The sequence below is a fragment of the Conger conger genome, chromosome 6 (genome assembly GCF_963514075.1).
Source record: "Conger conger chromosome 6, fConCon1.1, whole genome shotgun sequence".
Classification (NCBI taxonomy): Eukaryota; Metazoa; Chordata; class Actinopteri; order Anguilliformes; family Congridae; genus Conger; species Conger conger.
Genome location: NC_083765.1, coordinates 1,464,229 through 1,491,357, shown reverse-complemented (window position 1 = coordinate 1,491,357; position 27,129 = coordinate 1,464,229). Strand labels below are relative to the sequence as shown.

The 27,129-nt window shown below is 47.0% G+C and overlaps 3 protein-coding genes across 4 annotated transcripts in view; 2 read left to right on the top strand and 1 right to left on the bottom strand.

The window, feature by feature from the left end:
* LOC133130230 (palmitoyltransferase ZDHHC5-A-like) overlaps positions 1–8,440 on the top strand; it is a 36,549-nt gene extending 28,109 nt beyond the window's left edge. The window contains 2 exon segments of the mRNA XM_061244639.1: positions 3,280–4,160; positions 6,577–8,440. Of these exon segments, the coding sequence (XP_061100623.1) occupies positions 3,280–4,160; positions 6,577–6,784 (1,089 nt within the window). The 3' untranslated portion in view covers positions 6,785–8,440.
* A 2,646-nt stretch (positions 8,441–11,086) lies between these two features.
* Positions 11,087–19,636, bottom strand: tmx2b (thioredoxin-related transmembrane protein 2b). Its single transcript, XM_061246844.1, has 8 exons — positions 19,279–19,636; positions 18,683–18,743; positions 18,353–18,466; positions 17,484–17,560; positions 15,558–15,664; positions 15,070–15,135; positions 14,360–14,489; positions 11,087–13,384 (listed from the first exon to the last, which is right to left on the bottom strand). Exons 1-8 carry the CDS (start codon positions 19,465–19,467, stop codon positions 13,220–13,222), a joined length of 909 nt encoding a protein of 302 aa, XP_061102828.1. The 5' UTR covers positions 19,468–19,636; the 3' UTR covers positions 11,087–13,219.
* Positions 19,637–19,708: 72 nt separating this feature from the next.
* Positions 19,709–26,949, top strand: med19b (mediator complex subunit 19b). Of its 2 annotated transcripts, XM_061246846.1 has the most exons (7): positions 19,709–19,850; positions 20,345–20,518; positions 21,006–21,128; positions 22,629–22,762; positions 23,263–23,359; positions 23,926–24,020; positions 25,798–26,949. In XM_061246846.1, the coding sequence occupies exons 1-7, from the start codon at positions 19,829–19,831 to the stop codon at positions 25,864–25,866; spliced, it is 714 nt and encodes a 237-aa protein (XP_061102830.1). In that variant the 5' UTR covers positions 19,709–19,828; the 3' UTR covers positions 25,867–26,949. The 2 variants fall into 2 exon arrangements, with proteins under 2 accessions (XP_061102830.1, XP_061102829.1); XM_061246845.1 differs by lacking the exon at positions 19,709–19,850 and having other exon boundaries at positions 20,037–20,518.
* The last annotated feature ends 180 nt before the right edge of the window (positions 26,950–27,129 follow it).

The following is a 27,129-nucleotide window of genomic DNA, read 5'->3' as shown; positions in this document are numbered from 1 at the left end:
CACACACACACACCTACACACACACACCTACATACACACACACACACCTACAAACACACACACCTACAAACACACACACACACACCTACATACACACACACACACCTACACACACACACACCTACACACACACACACCTAAACACACACACACACCTACATACACACACCTAAACACACCTACACACACACACACACACACACACCTAAACACACACACACACACACACATACAAACATACACACACATAAACACACACACACACATACACACACCTAAACACACACAGGCGCACACACACGTACACAAACACACACACACAGGAGGTGAGAGTGGTCGTCTGGCAATCGGAGGGTTGCCGGTTCAGTCCCGCCCTGGGTGTGTCGAAGTGTTCTTGAGCAAGACACCTAACCCCCAATTGCTCCTGACGAGCTGATTGGTGTCTTGCATGGCAGCCATTCGCCTTTGGTGTGCAAGTGTGTGTGTTAATGGGTGAATGAGAAGCATCAATTGTACAGCGCTTTGGATAAAGGTGCAATATAAATGCCAACCGTTTACCATTTACCACACACCACGTCTGGTCCTCTTTGCCTCTTACGGGTTGACTGTGCAGCATTACGCTGCAGAAGGTACCTTCATTTTCTGCAGCTGCAGTAACTGATTTGGGCTCACTGGTGGGAGGACAGACTCTGTGTTTTGCGCATGGCTGAGTTTCTGCTGTCTGTGGGAGCCGTGCTAGGAGCCTGCTGCAGACTGCTTGGGGTTTTCACAAACTGAAGCTCCTCTCTAAGATGGCTTCTCTTAACGGGAGGGGCATCAGTTAGACCAGGGCTGCCCAACTCAACCTGGAGATCCACCGTCCTGTGGGTTTTCACTCCAACCCTAACAAAGCACACCTCAGTCAACAGCTGATTAATTGAGTCGGTGAGATTTGTATTATCGGGGGTGAAATGAAATGAAGACCTGCAGGACAGCAGCTCTCCAGCAGCAGGGTTGGGCAGCCCGGGGTTTGGGGGTTTCCAGGTTCTTTTATGATTTTTGTTTTGTTGACTTGTTTGCTTTTCCTTTTGTTTGGTCACTCAGTGGTTTTCAGTTGATCAGTATGAGTAAGTTAAATCTGGAGCTGCTGTTTTTGTGCAGTTGTTTGTGTTTGTGAGTAAGTGTGTGTGTGTGTGTGTGTGTGGTGTGTGTGTGGTGTGTGTGTGGTGTGTGTGTGGTGTGTGTGGGGTGTGGGTGTGGGTGTGGTGTGGTGCGCCTGCTTGCGTGTCTGTGTTACAGCATTATAGTGTGCGTGTTGTACATTGTAGTGCTGTGCATTAGCGTGTGTGTTAGCGTGTGTGTTGTAGTGTTGTGTGTTAGCGTGTGTGTGTGTGTGTGTTAGCGTGTGTTGTGTTAGCGTGTGTGTGTGTTCTAGTGTTGTGTGTTAGCATGTGTTGTGCGTGTGTTTTGTAGTTTTATGCATTTGTGTGTTGTAGTGTTGTGCGTGTGTGTGTGTTACAGTGTTGCGTTAACGTGTATGTATTGTAGTGGTGTGTGTTAGTGTGTGTTGTAGTGGTGTGTGATAGTGTGTGTATATTGTAGTGGTATGTGTTAGTGTGTGTTGTAGTGTTGTGTGTTAGCGTGTGTGTTGTAGTGTTGTGCATGTGTGTGTGTTGTAGTGTTGTGCATTTGTGTGTGTGTGTGTAGTGTTGTGTGTTAGCGTGAGTGTGTTATAGTGTTGCGTTAACGTGTATGTATTGTAGTGGTGTGTGTTAGTGTGTGTTGTAGTGGTGTGTGATAGTGTGTGTGTTGTAGTGGTGTGCGATAGTGTGTGTGTATTGTAGTGGTGTGTGTTGTAATGGTGTGTTAGCGTGTGTGTATTGTAGTGGTGTGTGATAGTGTGTGTGTATTGTAGTGGTGTGTGTGTTGTAGTGGTGTGTGAGTGTGTGTGTGTGTTGTGTGTTAGCATGTTGTGCGTTAGCATCTGTGTTGTAGCGTTAGCGTGTTGTGCGTTAGCATGTTGTGTGTTAGCGTGTTGTGCGTTAGCGTGTGTGTTGTACGTTAGCGTGTTGTGTGTTAGCGTGTGTGTTGTGCGTTAGCGTGTTGTGTTAGCGTGTGTGTTGTGCGTTAGCATGTTGTGCGTTAGCGTGTGTGTTGTGCGTTATTGTGTTGTGGTGTTAGCGTGTGTGTTGTGCATTAGCGTGTTGTGTGTTAGCGTGTGTGTTGTGCATTAGCGTGTGTGTTGTGCGTTAGTGTGTTGTGGTGTTAGCGTGTGTGTTGTACGTTAGCGTGTTGTAGCGTTAGCGTGTGTGTTAGCCGTTAGCTTCTCTGTTAGCAGTGCTGGTCATGCTCAGGCTCTCTTTGGCCACGTACACACTAGCGGTTTTAGTTTTGAAATGTTTCGGAAATGTTTTAGTTGAGAGGTTTTCTAACTTGAACGGAATGGTTTTTGAAACCGTTTATCCCCGTCTCCCACCCAAGAGGAGCTGCGAGTGGCAGCCTTAATGCAGAGATTGAATATGAATATTAAATTCCCTTGGAACTAGCGAATACCAGCATTGGAACTGTCATTTATTTACAACGCAAGGACAATGATTCCACGGGGAGGTTTTGAAGACCGCTCCAGTGTACACACTGATGGCTAAAACCAGTTAAGGTGACTGTAAAGGTAAATCCACCAATGGATTCAGACTACATTGTATGCTGTTATTATGGTATGTATTAAGCACCAGCAAAATTTGAGAAATCAAAAGCATTGCAATATTGACTTAAATCAGTCTAAGCATTCACAGCTATGCCTATCTGGGAATTAAATGGGTGGAGATTAGTGAAGAGATGTTGGTACATTTTGGGAGGAGTGGAGGAGGGAGGTGGGATGGTGAGATGGTGAGACAGCCCAGACCACGCCCATACAGCCCTGACATTGTTTTCAATACAGAATTTATGACTTCTGACTTGAAATGCGTATTATTATAGTGATTTATAATACTTTGAAGACATTTGATGGATGATTTAGTGGACACATACAGTGGTTATTTAAAACATTTACAGTCACTTTAAGGCTTTCCGAAGCATTTTCGATCCTGCCTCAGAGGAGTTTTTAACTAAAACGTTTTCTAAATCGCTGATACTGTGGGTTTGGAAGGGGCTTTGTTGCTAGTGTGTACGAGGCCTCTGTGTTTGTGTTAACCTGCTCCCTCTCTCTCTCTCTCTCTCTCTGCTGAATATTAAAAACATTAATATTCATCCTTGCCTCTATTTTTTCCGACCCTGGTCTCCCCCTCCCTCCCTCTCTCTCAGATGAACCGGGGGGAGAGTCTGAAGGAGTCCCCGTCTCTGCTGCGCTCTGCGGGGGCCGGGGTGGGGGCGGGGTTTCGCTCTGAGCCCAGCCTGGACGGGCGGGAGGGGGAGCGGGGGGGCCGGGAGCGGGGCGGGGGGGGCGGGGGGGGCGTGGCCGCGCCCGCCCCGGGGATCCCAGGGTACTCCCTCGGGGGGCGGTCGTACCCCTCCTTCTCCGACCCGGCCGTGCTGTCGGGGGGGGCCTCGCGCTCCTCCAGCGTGCGCTCCTCCCACACGGCCCACAATGCACCTGGGGCGCTGCACTCGGAGGGCACCACCTCCACCAGCTACAAGAGCCTGGCCAATCAGACGCCTCGAAACGGCAGCCTGTCCTACGACAGCCTGCTCACCCCGTCCGAGGGCCCGGAGTTTGAGTCCGCCGCCCCCGACCCGCCCCCCCACGGCCACGCCCACCCCGGCTCCGCCCACCCGGTGTTGCTAGGCTACAGCTCCCCCTTCCTGTCGGCGCAGATCGCCCACCAGCGGGAGCCCTCCTCGCCCCACCGCGCCTTCCTGCCCCGCCCCCAAAGCCCCGCCCACCTCCCGGAGCGCGAGCACTTGCTGCAGGACTCCTCCCACCGGCCACGCCCGCCCCGCTTCTCCCGCCCCCCTCTCCTGGCCGACGCCCACCCCTACTCTTACCGAGCGCGCTCCCTGGGCTCGCCCGAGACGGCCCCGCCCCCGGCCACGCCCCCGGGCCCGCCCCCCGCCCCGCTGGGGAAGTCCCTGTCCTACTCCAGCGCTGCTGCCGCGGAGATGCAGTACCGCATGGTGCGGAAGGGCGGGGCCGGGGGCGTGGCCGGGGGCGGGGCCGGGCCGGGGGGCGGGATCCAGGCCCCAAAGTGAGTACCCCACTCTGCAGCTGCAACCACCTCCTCTCCTGCGCCTCCTGTGAGTTTCTCTTTCCCTCCTTCACTCGCTCGCTCCCTCTCCCTTCACTCGTCCGCCTCATCCATCCATCCATCCGTCTGATACTGCTGCTGACCGTCTGCCACTCTCACTGCCTTTCACTGTGTGTGTGTGTGTGTGTGTGTGTGTGTGTGTGTGCATGCATGCGCGTACTTCTAGTAGGGCCATGTTCTCCATCCTCTCCACCTGATTGGTCAGATTGAAAGGGGGCGTTACTAGTCTGATTAGGATAATTTTTTTTTTTTTTTTGCATGAATCCTAATAATTAAAAAAACAAACTATTCTAGATGCAAAGATATACCATCCAGGGTAATTAACATATTTTACATATATATTACTCTGTTCCTAATAAACTTCGGCACTTTGCCGCTATGACTTATTCTTTTTAGGTCTTTACAATATTGGACAGCAACGATAACGTTACTTTATCTGTTTATCTTTCATTCACTATATTTACCACCAGCTAATGGCTATATATCCAACCCTAAAAGTACGAATTCGCAAAACCGAAAGTAGTCAACCGCCACCATTTTGTTGACAGAAAATCTCAGTGCTCCTGAAGCTGTTTATTGACGTTGCAGTCCAGTATAACAGTTTTCCAACAACAGCTAGCCTAACTAATGTGGCAAATTTATCAGTCGCAGCAAATATTAATCTTACTGGTGCTGACCCCTCCGTCGTTGATAAATCAAAATTTAGCAAAGATGAGTCTAACGTCAAAACTCTGCAAAATCAGAATGGCTTCAGCTACTCGTTCCATTAATGTGTGCATAGACTGTAAGAAAAAGATAAAAATAATAACGTTACATCTCAGCCCCACCTCTTTCGTCCTATATAGTAGTTGATGTTTTAAACTCAAAATCACGTTCAGACAAGCTACGGTACAGGGCTAACGTTAGACATTAAATATGAGGGTTGTTTACATCCAGAATGCGGTAACGTTATGGCTAAGGAAGGAGGACGCAGTCCCAATTTCGTGGACTAACGTTAGTCATAACATTTTGTCAATGTCCTTCTTTCTGGTGGTAAAACGTTACGTTACTCACTCTTAAATTAGTCCAGCTGTCCAACTTAACTGTGACGTTTGAGCAATCTGCTTGATTTGTTTGTTGACAGTTGTGTTTGTTTGTTTTGGTTTTCTGGATTGCTGTAAAGTTAGCGTAGCTAAATCTTGCTAGCTAGTAGGCTTGTCCTACTCACCTTTCTGGTTAGATTACCTGTGGTCTGAACACACTTTAGTGTGCAAGGACGGCGGAAAATCATTTTGATTCATTCTGGCTAGTCGTACCTCGCCTGGGTTTACCACTCAACGCCTCCGTTTCTGGTCCTGACCGTCAGTGGTGTTTGTGTACTATTAAAACGTCTATCTGGACCCTGTTGTTGGCTTATTGCTGTTTGGGAGGGATAATGGTTTCATTCAGTGGGGTTATCTAACTCAGGAATTTCTTCGTGATATACCCTATGAATGTTAATGGCAATTGATTTTTTTTTTTATCAGGCATAACAGTTAGATTGTTGTTTTTATGTCAATGTTCATAGAAAGCTTCCTGTGGGTTGAGTGTTTTGTTCAGTGAACGTATCCAGCTAAATCAGTAACTAGCTAATCGTGATATAGCCCCCACTCCTGCTGAAACGGCTCAAGCTAGGTTTTGAAACAGCTGGTAGTTGACCTGTTAGACTATACTCCATACTCCATGCTCAATATGGTTTGACCAGCTCAATTTTTGAAACAGCTGGGTAGCTGGTATTTCAAGCTGGTCATAGCTGGATTTTACACGCAGGGTCCATGGCGATACCAATATTTTGTAATAAATGTCAACATTTAAAATCCATTCAATCATGTACACACAATCTTGTGAACTATTTCACTATTTAAACAGGGTTTAATCTGCATATATCCATGATGATCTTAAAACACAAGTCGTTAATTGGGTCTTGTTTTTGTATGGAAGCATAGCAGCCAAAATGAAAATGAAATGCGTAAAATGTAATTAACAATGTAATTCTAATTCAGAAATTCCATTTGCATTTGCCATTGCATGCACTAGTCTTGACATTTCATTTCAACGCGCTGTAAAGGTGGCAACATTCTTACGGTTGTGAAAATGTAAAAATGGAAACAGCGCCTCATATCTGTGCATGAAAGACATCCTCGCACTACGCAAGAAGGCATGATGGAATCTAATGCATGTTTCCTGTAAAAAGAAAATAAATGCCCTGACGGATAATTCATTTTGGATTTGTTCTTATTTTTTATCTTATTGTCCTACCTCACTTTTGTGCCTCCCCTTTCTCCTCTCTCTCCTCCTCATTTTCTTTCTTCATTTTCTTAACCCCGCCCCCTCACAGGGACGAGATTCAGATGAAGTCCTACAGCCGGTCCAATGGGCAGCCCAGACCTGCCCCCTCCTCCCCCACCCACCCAACCAGCCTCTCCACCCGGCCGGGCCAGGCCAATCACAGCGCAGCTCCTTCACAGAGCTCCGCCCACAAGCCCGGCGGTGGCGTGAAGAAGGTGACGGGTGTCGGGGGGACGACCTATGAGATATCCGTTTGAGCGACAGGCGGCAGCTTTGTCCAATGGGGAGGGGGTGGCCTCCTTCAGGCCCCTCCCCCCTGCTCTGGTGGCAGAGAGGAGCCTTGCTATTGGAGGAGGGATGTCACATGGGGTGGGGGGTGGGGGGGGGCGTGACTTGAACATAGAGGGGTGTCCACACTTGACGCTCTCTAAGGTTTGTTATTGTCGCTCTCCAAAGCAGTGGACTTCCCTCCTCTCCATGGGGGGTGTACAGACTTCAGTGGAAATATACCCCCACCCCCCAAACCGTCTGCCTTCAACTGCGGTCAGTCGACACCTTACTTTCCTGAGGTGGAATGAGAATTATAGCAACCTGGACTCAGGAAGCGAATCACATGACTTCTAGAGGGACTCTAGGCTGCTTCTTGGCCTGTGGTGGAAAACTCACTCTAACAACTCACTCTAAGCTGGCCATTCAGGAAAAGGATTAGACTTTTTGTGTTCTTAATGGAAACATTAGAAATGGACATTTGGACAGCTCTGGCTGGATTTAACTTTTTTTTTTTAATTAAAATGGAAAATATAAGAAATGGACATTTGGACGTGAAATGGAGGTTTAAAGCGAATGCAGATGATCTGTGCTGACAGCGTGATTGTCTGCTCTCGTTCTTCAGGAATGCAGGACTACACAGGCCTGTGGCCGCATCCCACTGCTGCCAATTTAACCCACCAATCAGTAAATGTCACAGGCAGGTATCAGGAGAGATGATTGGTTCGTCGTCTGGATTTCATTGGCTGATCTTGGACTTGGCAAATACCTTGGAATTCCGGGAAAAAACATTTTGCTTATTTAATTTCATTTTTTAAATCTTAGTTTGTATGAATTTATATAGTTATTGGTGAAAATGCTCATGATTTGAATGGTCAGGTGACACGCTGGCTGATTTCATACAGCAAATGTGTGTTCATTTTACAGGCCAAGTCCGCCAATCAGACGCAGCTCTATTAGCCAAGAGCCTCATTACAACACTGTCTAAACATGCATCAGTTCTTGTGGAGTTCTGGAATATTCCTTTGTGCGGATATGAAATGCCAGGTGTCTGTTGTAATTTTAAATGACTGTGGATTTTTTTATTTTTTTAAGAATATTTGAATCATCAGTAAAGATGCGGACCTCCCTCTGGTGGCCTTTGGCAAAGCTGTCCTATCAGAAAACAGAGTATGTATCATGTGACTCGGGTCAGTCAGAGAGGACCTCTTGCCTTTTTCTGAGAGCTCCTATCCTGGAGCTTTCCAAGTGGCACGTTTTTACAACAACAAAAAAAAAGAAAGAAAAAAAAAAAAGTTAAACTCAAACTTATTTTGTTTTCGTTGGATAACATGGGGCCAGATTGGAGATTGTGGGGCTCCTGGATTTTGAGGACTGTTTGGCCAATCAGGAGCAGAGAATAGAAACTTTAAATAAATGCATAGGAGCATACTGCTGAGTGGGAGGGGCTAGGATGTGACTGACGGTCAGCTAGCCAACCTAAACGGCCAATGATGTCGTAGATATGGGGAGAGGGAGGGGCCTGAAACATAGGTGTGTTTAAAAAAAAGAAAAAAAAAAAGATTTATGGTATAGCTCTGCGTGGGAGAGTGTGTGTATGTGCGTGTGTGGCTGAGCATTGGTAATAATAAACCCTTTATAAAACACTCGCAGTGTGACAGTGGTGTGTGTCAGTGTGTTGGTTTTAAACCCTTTATAAAACTATTGTGTGCCTGTATTGCAGTCACTGTGTGTGCGTGTATCAGTCACTGTGTGTGTGTGTGTGTGTGTGTGTGTGTGTGTGTGTGTGTGTGTGCGTGTGCGTGTGCCAGTCACTGTGTGTGAGTGTGTGCCTGTATCAGTCACTGTGTGTGTGTGTGTGTGTGTGTGTGTGTGTGTGTGTGCGTGTGCCAGTCACTGTGTGTGAGCGTGTGCCTGTATCAGTCACTGTGTGTGTGTGTGCGTGCGTGCGTGCGCGCGTGCGCTCGTGCGCGTGTGCGTGTGTGTGCGTCAGTCACTGTGTGAGCGTGTGCCTGTATCAGTCACTGTGTGTGTGTGTGTGTGTGTGCGTGCGTGCGTGCGCGCGTGCGCTCGTGCGCGTGTGCGTGTGTGTGCGTCAGTCACTGTGTGTGAGCGTGTGCCTGTATCAGTCACTGTGTATGTGTGTGTGTGTGTGTGTGTGCGTGTATCAGGCACTGTGTATGTGTGTGTGAGTGTGTGCCTGTATCAGTCACTGTGTGTGTGTGTGTGTGTGTGCGTGTATCAGTCACTGTGTATGTGTGTGTGTGTGAGTGTGTGCATGTATCAGTCACTGCGTGTGCCTGTATCTGTGCCTGAGCTTGCCATGTCCAAGACAGTGGATGAGCAATGGCAAAAAAGTAAGTGAACCCCTTAGAATTACCTGCATTTATGTATAGATTTGTCTTAAAATATGGTCCGATCTTCATTAAAGTTACATTAATGAACAAACACAACCTGCTTTAACTAATACCACAGACGTGATTGCATTGTTCTTTTCCATATTGAATAAATCACAGTGTAGGCTGGTAAAAGTATTAATACAGAAAACCAGGAAATTCCAAAGGATTCACATACTTTTTCTTGCCACTGTACATACAGTTGAGAGACAGGCTATGAGTTATATCTGCATACTTTATTTCAATGGTCAGACAGTGTGTGGTTACAAATACAGGCACACACACACACACACACACTCTATCTGATTTGTACTGGAACCAGATTGGCCGGCTGTGTCATGTGACCCCGGGAGAGAGCGCCATCTCACTGCCATGGCGACGTGGGTGGATCCACAGCCAGCCAATCCTGTTCCTCTCTGGGTGTGGTACAGGTCAGGGAGGTAATGTGCATTTTGGGTAGAATGATTGCCCCCACCCCCCCCCCCTTTAAATGCCACAGGAGCTCACTAGGTGGCACTGTTGTTTCGGTTGTGTTCTGAGGAGAGAGAAGTGCTGAGTTTATCCGGCAGCATTAAGGACATGCAGGGAGGCGTGTGATGAGGCGGGTCCTGTCTGGGAAAAGGACTGGAGCCCAGAACAGAGCAGGACTGCACCCAGAACAGAGCAGCTGAATCCCCACTGATCGCACCTGCTCCCTTCTGTCCGTCAGAGAGCTCAGTCAGGATTCACTATCTGCTGTTACAGGATTCACTATCTGCTGTTACAGGATTCACTATCTGTTAGTTCACTGTCTACAGCTGCCGGCTGCAGGGACTGTGCTCTAGTGTTCAAGCCTGTAGCCTCGTGGATAAGCACTGGGACCCTGTGTGTGTGTGTGTGAGAGTGTGTAGAGACAGTACTGTAGTGTTCTAGCCTAGTGGCTGAGCACTGGGACCCGGAGGGTTGGTGGTTCAAGCCCTGGTGTAGCCTTGACAAGACCCTTAACCCTGCACTGCTCCAGGGGGGATTGTCCCCTGCTTAGTCTAATCAACTAAGTTGCTTTGGATAAAAGCATCAGCTAAATGACACATTCTTATTATAAGAAAAGGGGGTAAATAATTTACAATTTATTCACACAAGAACTAATCATTCCAGGAAGAGGGAGTGAATGAAAGGCTTCCCCTGCTCCTTGTCCTGAAACAATTACTTCTGTCCTTACTAATAAAAACACTGAAATCTTATTCCTGAACTCCGGCTCTGAAGTACAGTCACATCACTGGTCGATGATGTCACGGCTTCGGGGGAAAGGTCGGGAGTCACAGTTTACAGGTCAAACACTCCTCGTGTACTGTGCAGACCTAGGAATCTTGAGAGCAAAAACTTCAAAAGAAGGATCGCACTCTTAGTGCCAATGCAGTTTTTCTAATTGCCAATGTTTAGGCAGCGAAGTTGCCGACTTCAGTGCAAAAACATTGGCAATGTATAACTGAATTGGAACGAAGTGTGTGTGGCCTTTAAGTTTTGTTTTCATGGTCTGCATGGTGGTGAGGAGTTTGACCTGTGAACTGTGACTCCTGACCTTTCCCCCCTAAGCTGTGCGTGTTGAAGTGTGACCTTTCTTTTTAAGCACTCAACACACACTAACCTGATTGGGCTGTTACTCAACACACTCTAACCTGATTGGCTCAGCACCCATCCTGTTGGCCTGTGGCTTGGTCTCCTGCTCCATTAAAGACAGGAGTCCATACTTCAGTGTATACTAGTTTACCATTTACATTTACATTTTAGTCATTAGGCAGACGCTTTTAATCCAAAGCGACTTACAAGTGCATAGGCTCTTCCACAAGTTAAAGCATCACATCCATAACTAGTAAAATACACATGAAGTGCTGTCCTAAACAAAACATACAGTCATCGTAAGTGCAATTATTTTTTATTTTTTTGTTTACTTCTCCTTCTGAACTTTTATGAAGGTGCGTGTTCCTAACTGAGGACCCAGAGTGTGTGTGTGCGCACACAAACTGAGGACCTGGTGTGTGTGCGTGTGTGTGTGTGTGTGTGTGTGTGCGTGCGTGCGTGCGTGCGTGCGTGCGTGCGTGCGTGCGAGTGTGTGTGTGTGTGTGTGTGTGTGTGTGTGTGTGTGTGTGCATGCAAACTGGGGGGTGAACTAAGAAGTGAAATTATGGGTTTAGCAAGCTAACCGAAGCATTTTCTGTATTATGAAGCCCAGTTAAATCAGGGTTTATCGCCAGGGTAACAAACTACACTGCGCGGCTAACCTGACAGCTTAGGAGCGGCCTGTAGCGGCCTGTAATGTAGTGGATAAGGTACATGACTGTAGCGTAGTGGTTAAGGTACATGACTGTAGTGTAGTGGATAAGGTACATGACTGTAGTGTAGTGGATAAGGTACATGACTGTAGTGTAGTAGTTAAGGTACATGACTGTAGTGTAGTGGTTAAGGTACATGACTGTAGTGTAGTGGATAAGGTACATGACTGTAGTGTAGTGGTTAAGGTACATGACTGTAGTGTAGTGGTTAAGGTACATGACTGTAGTGTAGTGGTTAAGGTACATGACTGTAGTGTAGTGGATAAGGTACATGACTGTAGTGTAGTAGTTAAGGTACATGACTGTAGTGTAGTGGTTAAGGTACATGACTGTAGTGTAGTGGATAAGGTACATGACTGTAGCATAGTGGTTAAGGTACATGACTGTAGTGTAGTGGTTAAGGTACATGACTGTGGTGTAGTGGTTAAGGTACATGACCCTGTAGTGTAGTGGTTAAGGTACATGACTGTAGTGTAGTGGTTAAGGTACATGACTGTAGTGTAGTGGTTAAGGTACATGACTGTAGTGTAGTGGTTAAGGTACATGACCCTGTAGTGTAGTGGTTAAGGTACATGACTGTAGTGTAGTGGTTAAGGTACATGACTGTAGTGTAGTGGTTAAGGTACATGACCCTGTAGTGTAGTGGTTAAGGTACATGACTGTAGCGTAGTGGTTAAAGTACATGACGCTGTAGCTTAGTGGTTAAGGTACATACATGACTGTAGCTTAGTGGTTAATGTACATGACCCTGTAGCCAATAAGATCCGCACAGCCGTTGGGCCCATGAGCAAGGCCCTTAACCCTGTATTGTTCCAGGGGAGGATTGTCTCCTGCTTAGTCTAATGAACTGTACGTCGCTCTGGATAAGAGCGTCTGCAAAATGCCATTAATGTAATGTAATGTAATGTTATGTTCAAGCTATCCGCTTACAACAAATAAGAGCTCTTCCCTTTAACCAATGAACTCCTTGGAAAGGGCCGTCTCCCAGTGGCATTCCCGTAGATCTCGGGGTGCTTTTGCTGGGCGGAGACTAGCTTTCGCTGTGGTAAACTATAGGAAAGATACAGGCTAGATTCTCAATGGAGAGAATACATTAGTTGACATAATTCAAGCTTGAGAGCATTGGTGGATCCGCAGGTCAATCATTTATACGTCACACATTCTAAATAAAATACTTCAGTGAAGGATTAACGCATCTTTTCTTGCTCAAGAAAGCTCAGGGAGCCACCAAGTAATTCTAGCTCAAAGAAGGAGCAATGAAAGGAACTGAATTTCCTTAAAGAGGGCGGACCTCGATCAATTTCCAGGTCAGGAAAAGAACAGGGTTAGGGTTAGGGTGCCCCAGGTGTGCGTGTGTGTGTGTGTGTGTGCGTGTGTGTGAGAACAATGGAGGGGAGTCTCATCACTCCAGCCAGTTACAGTGGAGTATGTTTATATGGCAGCAGACAACACCAAGGAGTTTTCAGTTGGAAGCTTTCTGTACATCACAGGCAGGGTTTATGTACATTACACTGTTAAATAGTTGATCACATAGCTAAAGCTTTTCATTAGAATGCTAATGTTAAAAAACACAAATAACTTCAAGCTTCCGAAGCCCATATCCTCTCCTTAAAGGCAGCCTCCGCCCTCCGCCCTCCAACGTGCCCGCGGTTCCCTCCAGTCCCATCGTGATGTCACAGCCGCGTTGTGATGTCACAGCCGTGTCGCCATCTCTGGCTCTCTATTTGTCCTTCTTGGTCTCAGACTCCTCCTCCTCCTGGGGCTCTGGCTCCACCTCCTCCTCCTCCTCCTCGGGAACAGGGGGGAACTTCTCGGCCTTGCCTTTGGACAGTTTCTTGGAGCGCTGGTACAGCTCGTTCAGGTTAAACTCTCGGATGATGTTCTCCTGGAGACAGGAGGTGAGCGGGAGGGTCACTTTAAACCTACTCATACAATAAGTATTACACTTGAACAGGGTGAACAGCGATGATAATAATAATAATTATATATTATATTATTATTATTATATATTATTATTATATAGCTATTATAATGATTATATTATCTATCCATCCATCCATCCATCCATCCATTCATTATCTGAACCCGCTTATCCTGAACAGGGTCGCAGGGGGGCTGGAGCCTATCCCAGCATACATTGGGCGAAAGGCAGGAATACACCCTGGACAGGTCGCCAGTCCATCGCAGGGCACACACACCATTCACTCACACACTCATACCTACGGGCAATTTAGACTCTCCAATCAGCCTCACCTGCATGTCTTTGGACTGTGGGAGGAAACCGGAGTACCCGGAGGAAACCCACGCAAACACGGGGAGAACATGCAAACTGAGAACATGCTACCCACTGCAATAATTACTATTATTATTATTATTATTATTATTATTATCCAAAACGACTTAGTTGATCAGACTAAGCAGGGGACAATACCCCCAAGAGCAATGCGGGTTTAAGGGCCCAACAGCTGTGTGGATCTTATTGTGACGACACCGGGACTTGAACCACCAACCTTCTGGGTTCCAGTGATGTGCATAAGCCCCTAGGCTGCAGGCTGCTCCGATCTAAGCTGTATAAAATGTGATGAACTCAGAACCCTTTGCAATGCCGGTGTGAAATTCACTCAACCAGCACCTGGGAGATGCATGGCAGCCATTTTATGCCACAATGCTCACTCCGCATTTGCTATGGTGGAGACGGAGGGAATTACTGAGCCAATTAACCAGGTAAGACCAGGAGCAAGAGTCAGATTTGGAAGATGGCGGACCCTTGATTCGGTGATAATCGATCTGGGATCTTTAAGGACCCCACTCAGTCACACCTCAGTTCCGTTCTCACACGGGCGGTGGGAGGCGTTCTCACCTCAGTGAAGCTCCAGGACACAGCCCTTCCTTTCTTGTCCACTTGGGGGCGCCGCACGATCTCTCTGCCCCCCTGGAAGAGCACCAGAGAGGGCAGCTGTTTGGAGAGGGGGGAGGTGCTCACCTTGAACCTGAGACACGGGCAGGGGTTACACTATGAGTCTCAATGAGTGTTTCCGCAGAGCATTTAATGCAGCAGCACAGGGGACACGCATTACCTTCAGCTACACCTGCCCATCACTGAAGGGTTCTGCTGGCTCTGTAATGGTGTTCTAGCACTGAAGGGTTCTGCTGGTTCTGTAATGGTGTTCTAGCACTGAAGGGTTCTGCTGGCTCTGTAATGGTGTTCTAGCACTGAAGGGTTCTGCTGGTTCTGTAATGGTGTTCTAGCACTGAAGGGTTCTGCTGGCTCTGTAATGGTGTTCTAGCACTGAAGGGTTCTGCTGGTTCTGTAATGGTGTTCTAGCACTGAAGGGTTCTGCTGGCTCTGTAATGGTGTTCTAGCACTGAAGGGTTCTGCTGGTTCTGGGAGGATAGTGGAAATGTCAATGTAAAAATGTATTCCATTTTGTTCACAACCTTTATTCACTAACAGCCAGTCAGTGTCAAATCAGCAGCCCTGACAGAGGAAAAGGGGACTTTGGGACGCAGAAACAGAGAGAAAGAGAGCAGGAGATGGCAGGATGGGAGAGGAGGGAGAGAGACACCTACTTCTTAGACATCTCTCCATATCGGCCCACATCCAGCTTTCCAAACTTCAGCCCTGCGCAGTTATACCTGAGAGAGAGAGCAGAGAAATCAGCCTAACACACTATACACACAGACTCGCAACATTAATAACAATGACAGGCAGGGCTTCAGCTGAAAGTCACTCGTGCACGCGCACGTGTGTGTGTGTGTGTGTGTGTGTGTGTGTGTGTGTGTGTGTGTGTGTGTGTGTGTGTGTGTGTGTGTGTCCGGAGGCGCTGGTGTGCGTGTGTGTGTGTGGTGTGTGTGTGTGTGTGTGTGCGTGTGTGTGTGGTGTGTGTGCGTGTGCGGAGGCGCTGGTGTGCGTGTGTGTGTGCGTGTGTGTGTGTGTGTGCGTGTGTGTGCGTGTGTGTGTGTGTGCGTGTGTGTGCGTGTGTGCGTGTGTGTGCGTGTGTGTGTGTGCGTGTGTGTGTGTGCGTGTGTGTGCATTTCGCCGTGCATTGCGCTCATACTTGAGTGACAGGTCGGCGTAGATGGAGGCAAAGCTCTGGCACTCGGGGGACCAGTTGGCGAAGAACTCCACAATCCAGGTCACCCGGCTGTCCCTCTCCAGCTCCTCCTGCACACAGACCAATCAGCACGCAGAGCTGAGCATCAACCACCAATCGGCACGCAGAGCTGAGCATCAACCACCAATCTTCACTCTAATTGATCAATGAATCCCTATGGAGAGCTGATAATAAATGCTGTATTGTACAAACGTCTTAGGCACCCGAGACGTTTTTAATATAAATGAGTAATACAGCACTTTTCAGTTAAAAACTTGATCCAGACAGCAAGGGGCCAGGAGCAAGTGAGACAGCCAAGTCTGCAGAAGAACTGCGGCAAGTTCTCCAGTATGTTTGGAACAACCTACCAGCTCATTTTCTCTGCTGTGGGACTTTTTAAACTGCTCATTATAAAACATTTTTCCATATTTAAAAAAAAAAAAAAAAAAAAAAAATTTTTTTTATTTTTTTACACGTGCCTAAGACGTATGCACAGTCGTGTATATCAGTGGCGCTCCCATCTGTACGCAAGCTGCGTACCTCAACTGCGTTAACATTTTGAAATTAAACCTAATTTGTGCGATTTATTCGTGCTGAATCGCAGTTAATGTGCAAAGGCCTTGAGAATTAAACTGTCTGTAAACATAAAAACGTTGTGTGTATCAGTGTCTCAGAATGTCACCCAGCACGAACTCGAAGGCCTTAAGTTCACTGGTGTTTTTCCGCATATTCGCGCTCTTTCTGTAATGCTGCGCAGGTCAATTAGTATTCATATAATTGCTCAAATCCGGGAAATTGCTGGGGAAAATGCGTTAATGTTAGTGTCTCACAACTCCATAATGAATTATTAGCAATCTAGTTTATACCTTGCTATTTAGCTAGCTAGGTCTGCCATGTCCAGTTGAAATGTCTAAATGGACAGCTGCCTAGTTTGAATTAAATATCAAGGAAGCAGCCATTAGCAAGATTATGATCGGATCAGTCAGACTGTAGCTTTCTTTCACGTAATTTACCGGTACTTAATATGGGCGTGCTTTACAGGGGCTGCGCGCGCCGGCCGAAACAGTTTTCTTTGCGCGTGCCTTTCTTAGACGTTTTTCTGCATGATGCCTCTTGTGTATCAAATTGTACTGCCTGCGCTAGCAACCATATTCGGAAAAATATTAATTCCCTCCTAGAAGAGATGAGTCTGAATTGTAAGCTTTGTGGTATTAGCTAGCTTCCAAACTGGGTAGTGAAGTTGGGTCATGTGGTGCGAAGAAAAAAACAAAACATGAACGTTATCAGTTCCCGTTCGCTGCTTGGTATTTTTCTACGTGCAAAAAATCCCTTGCCCCTCTGGCCACCCCATTCAGAATGTTCTGTTGGCGCCCCTGGTATGGGGACCAATGCGAAGCTAATGTTTGTAGATGTGTCAATGGCTTGCTATATAATATAAATATATAAATATATAAAATCAAATAGGCCCTAGTCCTTATCTTTGTTGTACTGTTAGTGGTTGAAATTGTACTTCCCTCAACAGTCTGTCAGCACACTTGTTGCTCTGGATAAGAGCGTCTGCCAAATGCCATTAATGCAATGTAATGCTGTTGTTGTTAGTGTCTGTTGTTTTAGCGGTTGCACATGTTAACATGGAACATATAGGCTAGGCCAAAGTTTGTTTCATGGTAACTGTATATCAGTATAGATATCCATTAACAGACAAGGCACGGTCCACAATTAGGTGCCCCGGTTGTATATGAATCACAACTCATCACAAGCAAGCCATTGACACATCTATAACCACCCTTTCTTTGACCAATTATGGACTAAGACGCCCTATAGAAAACCCACAGAAAGGCCTAAACCAGCATCAGCTCCAGTTTGCGATCTAGTGCGAGCAGCACTTACGTCTATGGTTTTATCACTGAAGTACTTGATGTACTCTGGTCCCATGTAGAGAGGGGGCTTGCAGGTCATCAGGAAGACTGGAGGAAAGAAGAGGAAAGAGGAGGAAAGAGGAGGAAAACATGTTAGACCTTCATTCAGGCCCCTTCGTTGACACTTCTATCCAAATAGACTTACATTTCATTAGACCAAGCCCATCCCCCCTTGAGCACAGTGGGGTTAAGGGTGTGGTGGTTTTTGTTTTCACCTTAAATACAGAAAGCACTTAAGACCATAGAAACCAGTTGAAGTGTGTCAACTGTGTAATCAACTGCTTTTATTGATCAAGTGCCGAGTAACAACAAAAGCCAGCACACCCTGCGGCTGTCCAGGACCTGGGTTGCCCACCCCTGCACTAGGCTAATGGCTGCTGTATCCTGGCTGCAGTCAGTCTGTGTGGAGCGGGTGATGTGTGCAGCTGAGCGTGTGCTGGTTTCAGGACCCACAGTACTGACCGATACAGTGTGAGGTAGAGCAGTACTGACCAATACAGAGCGTGAGGTAGAGCAGTACTGACCGATACAGAGCGTGAGGTAGAGCAGTACTGACCGATACAGTGTGAGGTAGAGCAGTACTGACCGATACAGAGCGTGAGGTAGAGCAGTACTGACCGATACAGTGTGAGGTAGAGCAGTACTGACCAATACAGAGCGTGAGGTAGAGCAGTACTGACCGATACAGAGCGTGAGGTAGAGCAGTACTGACCAATACAGAGCGTGAGGTAGAGCAGTACTGACCGATACAGAGCGTGAGGTAGAGCAGTACTGACCGATACAGAGCGTGAGGTAGAGCAGTACTGACCAATACAGAGCGTGAGGTAGAGCAGTACTGACCAATACAGAGCGTGAGGTACAGCAGGCCCATGCGGATGTCCAGTCTAAAGAAGAGGATGACGTTGGCCACTTTACTGAAGAGGATGATGTTCCCCACGTGCTGTTCCACAGTGACTGAGAGAGAGAGAGAGAGAGAGAGAGAGAGAGAGAGAGAGAGAGAGAGAGAGAGAGAGAGAGAGAGAGAAATTGGGTTCATTCTTTTCATGCCACAGATACTGTTCATACTGTGTTTTCTAGTGCCCACAATGTAAAACAAATTTACAGTTCAACCTTGATACATGCAGGTGGTATATGAATATTAATAACAGAAAACTGTTACATCGGACTTACTGGCTCTCCGGTTCTTCATCATGACGATGGCGCTGAGAAACATGAGGATCTCCACCTCTCTCTGCGGGAGGAACAGGACTGAAGAGTTCACTTGTTTTGTGTACACAGCAGGACTACACCACACCGGGGCTACACACGCACCACACTCGGAATTCACCGACCTTACGGTGGGGCAGACACTAGTCATGCTGACGGCACACACATTAATAGCTAAAGGCCCGTTTCATATTCATAAGATAACTGGAAACTCGTCATTTATTTCCTTATACGGATACAAATAATGCTGAATCCATAACGTCTCCAATAAATGTCATAGGTCACCGGTGATTTTTTTTCCATGTGACATGCCATGCATTAATTACCTCTTGGATTTAACCAGCGGGTATACACGTATCAAAATTCAATCCAGCAGGTTATTTCTCCCCAGCTTGCAAATCTATTTCATTAGTTCACCATTCCCATCTCTTGAATCAGCCATATTTATGTTTAATTCTCATTCTCGTCTAGTACAAACACGACTAAACGTAAAATAAGAGTTATCCGCCATTGCCAGTGCTTTGTTTGAGCAGAATGATCGCGGGTACCAGAACACTCACCCAGTCGAAGTCGCAGGAGTTCCCATCCTCTCGCTGCGTTGAGAGATGCTCGCAGATCCCCGGTGTTTTCCGGACTATAAGAAAAGCGACGGACATAAACAACGAGGCTACATAGTAAGGTTTTAGCAACCACTTATAAACCTGCGGCAGGTGGTAGAGGAACGCAAAGAGGGGAGTTAGCAACGCCATTTTCTCGAGAAAGTGGCAGCCAAGATAGAAGCGATTGAACTAACTGCTGCAACACTGCTGAAAATCGGCGTGAGCGGCGTGCTTTTATTGGACAGCCAATGTGTACAGTCGTATGTGCGGAGCGGAGGTCACACTGCGGACAAAACGCTGAAGCTGGCCCTGCCCCATAATCCAACCTGATTGGTGCAAACCAAGGAGCCATTTCCGGCAATTGGTCGTTTACACTGTCGTAAAAGAGGAGGGGTTGAGGAAGTTGGAGACAAGCTTCTTGGGACAAATAGTTTTTTTAGGTTTTACCGTAATTAACGAAATGTGTACGTAGGTGACTGCATATGTCGCAAGTTAACTTTTTTAATATTACATGGGCAAATTTGCCGTGGACGGTATGTGCAGCCTAACGTACACGATTAGTCTTGTATATGCAATTCACGTAGACGGCTACCGGCATATCAGTAAGCAACTATGTTGGTATTAGGCCCCAGAGATACAGAACAGTGGTTACGTAGGTATTTATAACAATACATCATTCTGGAATCTAGTTCACATTATACATTTGGTGCAGACCTGGACCTGTTCGAGCCATTATACGCTGCGACCTGTTATGTTCTGAATATTGTGCGAATATTGTTAACCAATCCTCTTGCCATCCAAAATACCGGTCTGAACCATTTAAATAATTTAAGAGCCTATATTAACTTCGTTACGGTAGCTAACGAGATATGACGCTTTGTAGTAGGTTGCGAACATCAACACAGACGGGTCATCATAACCATTTGTTTTAATTTGATCTTTATTTTTTATTTTTGGTATTTATATTAATTTGAGATTGACATGACAGAAATATTTTCATCTTTGTACGGTCAAAATGACGCGCAAGGCCCCCCTGGATCCTCAGCTCTTGGTTTCGGTCCGGGGAAGCCACCACCGCCTCCGACGCAGAATCAAGTCTCGATGTCCGTACAGATTCCACACCAGCTCGCGGATGAAGGGCCTGCGCTGCGGAAGCCCGGAGCCATGAACGAACCGTTCTATTTACTCAGAGAAATACCCGGTATGTGTGACACATGGTGATATTGGACATGTTGGTAAATTAAATATTGCTTTGATATTCGCTAGTGATTCACCCAGCCAACTTTTAAAATCCCAGCTAGCTAACTGAAGCTTAGCAGGCTGGCTGTTAACTATTTTTTATTTTTTGTTGATATTATCTTGATATTAACCTAAGCTTTTCTTTACTATTGGCTTTCCGTGAAACATAAATTGTCTCGGTGTACTAAATGGCTATTTTTTGGGATCTGCGATGTCGTTTAACACAAATCACTTTCACACGTTCCTTAGTCTATGCATACTGTAGTTTACTCGTTTGTCTTTACATTCTAGAGTATTATCACATCAGATGGGTAGCTAGTAGTTTAAAATATTGAGTTATTGTTGTTCGTTCAGTTTATTTTATTTTTATATTACGGTAGGGATGTTTATGTTTGCCAGAGTTACAGATTATGTATCTGTCTCTCTCTCCAATATGTTGTTTTGCTCAGTGGGAAATGAGCTAACAGGAAACACCAACCTGATCACACACTACAGCTTGGAGCACGCTTACAACAAGTTCTGTGGCAAGAAAGTCAAAGAGAAACTCAGCAGCTTCTTACCGGAACTGCCAGGTGAACCGCCGAACCCAACACTGTCCCTGTATCATACACGCTAACCCCACACTGTCCCTGTAGCACACACTAACCCCACACTGCCTGTACCACACACTATCCCAACACTGTGCCTGTACCCCACACACTAACCCAACACTGTGTCTGTACCCCACACTAACCCAACACTGTGTCTGTACCCCACACTAACCCTACACTGTGGCTGTACCCCACACTAACCCTACACTGTGCCTGTACCCCCACACACTAACCCCACACTGCCTGTACCCCACACACTAACCCAACACTGTGCCTGTACCCCACACACTAACCCAACACTGTGCCTGTACCCCACACTAACCCTACACTGTGCCTGTACCCCACACACTAACCCTACACTGTGCCTGTACCCCACACTAACCCCACACTGTGCCTGTACCGCACACTAACCCCACACTGTGCCTGTACCACACACTAACCCCACACTGTGCCTGTACCCCACACTAACCCCACACTGTGCCTGTACCCCACACTAACCCCGCACTGTGCCTGTACCCCACACTAACCCCACACTGCCTGTACCCCACACACTAACCCCACACTGTGTCTGTACCCCACACACTAACCCCACACTGTGTCTGTACCCCACACACTAATCCCACACTGTGTCTGTACCCCACACACTAACCCCACACTGTGCCTGTACCCCACACACTAACCCCACACTGTGCCTGTAGCCCACACTAACCCCACACTTTCTGTACCCCACACACTAACCCCACACTGTGCCTGTACCTCACACTATCCCAACACTGTGCCTGTACCCCACACTAACCCCACACTGTGCCTGTACCCCACACACTAACCCCACACTGTGCCTGTACCCCACACTAACCACACATTAACCCCACACTGTGCCTGTACCACACACACTAACCCCACACTGTGCCTGTACCTCACATTAACCCCACACTGTGCCTGTACCCCACACACTAACCCCACACTGTGCCTGTACCCCACACTAACCCCACACTGTCCCTGTACCCCACACTGTGCTTGTACCCCACACACTAACCCCACACTGTGCTTGTACCCCACACACTAACCCCACACTGTGCCTGTACCCCACACACTAACCCCACACTGTGCCTGTACCCCACACACTAACCCTACACTGTGCCTGTACCCCACACTAACCCCACACTGTGCCTGTACTACACACACTAACCCCACACTGTGCCTGTACCACACATTAAGCCACTAACCCAACTCTCTGTATCACACACTGAGTACTACACACTAACCCAACACATTAACCCAACACTGTCCCTATGCCACACAATAACCAAACACACTAACCAAACACTGTCCCTCTACCACACAATAACCAAACACTGTCCCTTTACCACACAATAACCCAACCCTAGCCCTTTACCTTACACCCACTCATCCCCATGCTGACTGTGTTGCCATGGCAGCCTGTGTGGGTAGTCAGTGTGGGCCTTGTCTCCTCCCCCTCAGGCATGATTGACAGCCCGGGCTCTCAGGATGGCAGTGCGCTGCGCTCGCTCATTGAGAAGCCGCCGGTGTGTGGGAACAGCTTCAGCCCGCTGGCCGGAGCGCTGCTGAGCGGCTTCAGACTGCACACCGGCCCGGTACGTACACACGCTCACACACACACACACACTCTCACTCTCACTCACACTCACACTCACACACACACTCACACACACACACACACTCACACACACACTCACACTCACACTCTCACACACACTCACACTCACACACACGCGCTCACACACACACGCTCACACACACACACACACACACACTCTCACACTCTCACACACACTCGCACACTCTCACACTCACACACTCTCACACACTCACACACACACTCACACTCACACTCACACTCACACTCACACTCACACTCACACACACACACACGCACTCTCACACACACATACACACTCTCACACACACATACACACTCTCACACACACATACACACTCTCACACACTCATATACACACTCTCACACGCACGCATACACATGCGCACACACACACGCGCACACACTCACTCACTCTCTCATACTCTGTGTGTCCTGTACTGATGTGTGTGTCCTGTACTGATGTGTGTGTTGCAGTTGCCAGAGCCGTACAGACTGATGCACATCCAGCCTCCGAAGAAGAAGAGCAAACACAAGCACCGCCATCACAGACCTCAGGACCCCATTCCACCAGGTAACGCACACACACACACACACTCCATTCCACCAGGTAATGCACACACACACACACACTCCATTCCACCAGGTAATGCACACACACACACACACTCCATTCCACCAGGTAACGCGCACACACACACACACTCTCCATTCCACCAGGTAACGCACACACGCACACACACACACACTCCATTCCACCAGGTAACGCACACACACACACACACACACACACACACTCCATTCCACCAGGTAATGCACACACACACACTCCATTCCACCAGGTAACGCACACACACACACACACACACACTCCATTCTGCCAGGTAATGCACACACAAACTCCATTCACCCAGGTAACACACACACTCACAAACACGTACACACTCCATTCCGCCAGGTAACGCACACACATACGCACACACACCTGTAATGTATCGCACATACTTCACACTGCACCCAAAGCCAGAGCCCCCATGGCAGGAACAGCTCCCCACGAGGCAGATCGGAGACAAACTGCCTCTCTCTCTCTCTCTCTCTCTCTCTCTCTCTCTCTCTCTCTCTCTCTCTCTCCTCCTACAGAGACTCCCTCTGATTCAGATCACAAGAAGAAGAAGAAAAAGAAGGACGATGATCCTGACCGCAAGAAGAAGAAAAAGGACAAGAAGAAGAAGAAGGTGAGATCACACGGAGGAGATATTTCTGCTGGCACAATGTCATGTCTTTCAGAGGCGTAGGCCCCTCGAGACCTCTGTACTACGGCTGCACAGGTAGCACAGGTAGCACAGGTAGCCCCGGAGAGAGGACCCACTGTTCCCACAGAACAGGTCTGCAGTTCCGTACGGTCGGAGGGGTCCAGGTTATTTCTCTTCAGTCTGACCACGGCTGTTTTAACAGGATCAGGTGACTCTTTGACTGGTTCGGTATTTTCAGTGCACTGGCTGAGGCTGAGGGGAGGGGATATAAGGCTCATATGGAGGACCTGGCTCTTTTAGATATTTTAAGTTATCCACAGCAGTTCTTGGGCAGTGATAACTATATTCAGTTGGTGACCCTCCAGAGTATGTTATACCTGATTTAATTGTTCTGATTTTTTTAAATCAAAGGACTGGGCAAATTCCTCACACCTTGATGCCAATAGTTGAGTGTATATGCACTGCTCTATGTTGAGTGGTGTACATAGAACTCTGGTAATCTCAGTAGAGTGTCCAGTGGCTTCAGAAAGAATTCAGACCCCTTCACGTTTTGTGCACGTTGAGTTCATAATTCATAAAAGTGCCATTTTTGCCTTTCAATTACTCAATAACGCATAATTACAAAGTGAAAACATGTTTTTAGATATTTTTGCAAATCTCTCATATGCATACGTATTCAGACCCTTTGCTGTGGCACTCCAAATTGTGGTCAGGTGCATCCTGATTTAATTATCCTTGAGATGTGTCTAGAACTTGATTGGCGTTCACATGTGGCGCCAATCAGTTTATTGGTGGGACATAGTTTAGAGCAGTGTAGTTTATTGGTGGGACATAGTTTAGAGCAGGGTATTTTATTAGTTTAGAAAGGCACACAGCTGTGCATATAAGGTCCCACAATTCACACCACGTCACAACAAAAACCAAGCCATGAAGTTCAAGGACCAGTCTGTAGACTTCCGCAATAGAATAGTGGCAAGGCGTAGAAAAGGGCAAGGGTACACAACCATGTCTAAAGCTTCCCAGGAGAAACTGGAAGAAGTTCTGGAACCACCAGGACTCTTCCTAGAGTTGGCCGTCTGGCCAAACTGAGTAACCGGGCAAGAAGAGGTGACCAAGAACCCAGCGTTGACCCTAATAGCTTCATAAGTCCTCAGCAGAGATTGGAGAACCTGCCGGAAGGACGACCATCTCTTTATGGTAGAGTGGCTAGACGGAAGCCACTCTTGAGTAAAAGGCATATGACGGAGTGCTTGACAGAGCGGCATTTAAAGGACTCTGAGGGCATGATGTCGATTGTACATGATGAAAAAGATCATCTGATCTGATCAGACAGAAATGTAACTCTTTGGGCAGAACTGTCTGGTGAACATCAGGCACTGCTCATCTCCTGGCTAATACCATCCCTACGGTGAAGCATGGTGGTGGCAGCATCATGCAATGGGGGTGCTTCTCAGCCGAAGGGACAGGGAGACTGGTCAGAATTGAGGGAATTATGAATGAAGCCAAATACAGAGAGGTCCTTGAAGAAAACCTTCGACAGAAAACCGCATAGGACATGGAGAGACCTGAAGATGGCTGTTCAGTTATTTTGGGAGTTATTTTATGTGTGTATTGTGCAACATTAGGCATTCAGTTCAGCTAATTCTGGAAGTATAAACACAAACCTATGAATTAATTCATGAAGAATGTCCGTAGGGTTCTCCTGTGAGGATATTTCTGATTTCCTGGCTGTGGTTTTGTGTTTCTCTCCCTCACACAGAATCGCCACAGTCCTGATCACCCTGGACTGACCGGATCTCAACCCAACAGCAGCAACAGCCTGCGATGAAGAGAGAGAGAGAGCGTGAGAGAGCGTGAGAGAGAGAGAGCGTGAGAGAGAGAGAGCGTGAGAGAGTGAGAGCGTGAGAGAGAGAGAGAGAGAGAGAGAGAGAGAGAGAGAGAGAGAGAGAGAGAGAGAGAGAGAGAGAGAGAGAGAGAGAGAGAGAGAGAGAGAGAGAGAGAGAGAGAGAGAGAGAGAGAGAGAGAGAGACTTGCGTCAGACAGTCCTGGGTTAATTACATAGGTGAAATACTTTCTCTTCAGATGCTGGCAAAAGTTTAAAACACTCCTGCGGATCTGTAAGAACTTTCATCCAATCATGTCACTAACACTTGCGTGCATATGTAAGAAGAATTCTGCTCTGAATATTGAAAAAGTTTTCCTGTAATAATTTATTTTCTTCTGTAGAAGGGAGCATTTTATTGATGTCTGAAGTATTTCATGTGATTATTGACCCAGGTGTGATATGGAACAGAACTGATGCACACTCTCCTGTTGTTCATGAAATTATAAAAAAACAAGACCTCCTTTACTTTTAATTTACTCAGAAAAAGCTAAAACATGGAATCTTTGAGTTGTGGAAGACCCTGTGCAATCACACGTGTCCATTAAAGCCACAATAAATATTTATGCTTAGTTTTTTTTAATTCAACGTTTTTCTAATTCCTACAAGGTCTGTCATTTTGAGAAATTGTTAGCAGCCGGTGTCACATGGACATTCACTCTGATTGGTGGCTCAATAAATGGCCACACCCACTGATTGGTTCAAATACAGTTTGCCATAATATTTACTTTTTTGTTTTGAGCCAAAACCAACTCCTTTTTTACTGAGCAGCATACAAACCGTCACTTTCAGGATTTAAACAAAGGTTTTAAATTCCCATCTTAAAGAGTGTGACATTTTAGCGTTTAGTGTTCTGGTTGTTTATCTACCCCGGTGGTAAACATGATGTCGATTGTACAGGGTCTTTACATGGCTGGATGGGGAGTGTAGTTGAGCTCTGCTGGTTTACTATTGGAGGGTTCAGGAGGAAGTGGGAGGAGCGTACGCACTGGAATGTCACAATAAATTTTTGTTACCTGTTTAAACAGCGATCCTCTTCTGTCACCGTTTCTGTTGGGGGGGGGGGTTCTGTCTCAGTACTGTGCTGTGAAAGGCCTCCATGTAGTACACGTACTGTGTGTGTGTGTGTGTGTGAGTGATCTTCACTGGGTCCAGCTCCTTCCTGTACTGCAGGATGTAACAGAGCTTTCTAATCACTGCCACTTTCAC

Excerpts from the sequence above, each read along its gene's own strand:
- tmx2b (XM_061246844.1), bottom strand. The coding sequence starts at position 19,467 with ATGGCGTTGCTAACTCCCCTCTTTGCGTTCCTCTACCACCTGCCGCAG. Across the intron at positions 15,665-17,483 it reads TCAGTGATAAAACCATAGAC|GAGGAGCTGGAGAGGGACAG; the intron begins GTAAGTGCTGCT and ends GTCTGTGTGCAG. Across the intron at positions 14,490-15,069 it reads TATGGAGAGATGTCTAAGAA|GTTCAAGGTGAGCACCTCCC; the intron begins GTAGGTGTCTCT and ends CCCGTGTCTCAG.
- med19b (XM_061246845.1), top strand. The coding sequence starts at position 20,299 with ATGACAGAAATATTTTCATCTTTGTACGGTCAAAATGACGCGCAAGGC. Across the intron at positions 20,519-21,005 it reads TTTACTCAGAGAAATACCCG|TGGGAAATGAGCTAACAGGA; the intron begins GTATGTGTGACA and ends TGTTTTGCTCAG. Across the intron at positions 22,763-23,262 it reads TCAGACTGCACACCGGCCCG|TTGCCAGAGCCGTACAGACT; the intron begins GTACGTACACAC and ends TGTGTGTTGCAG.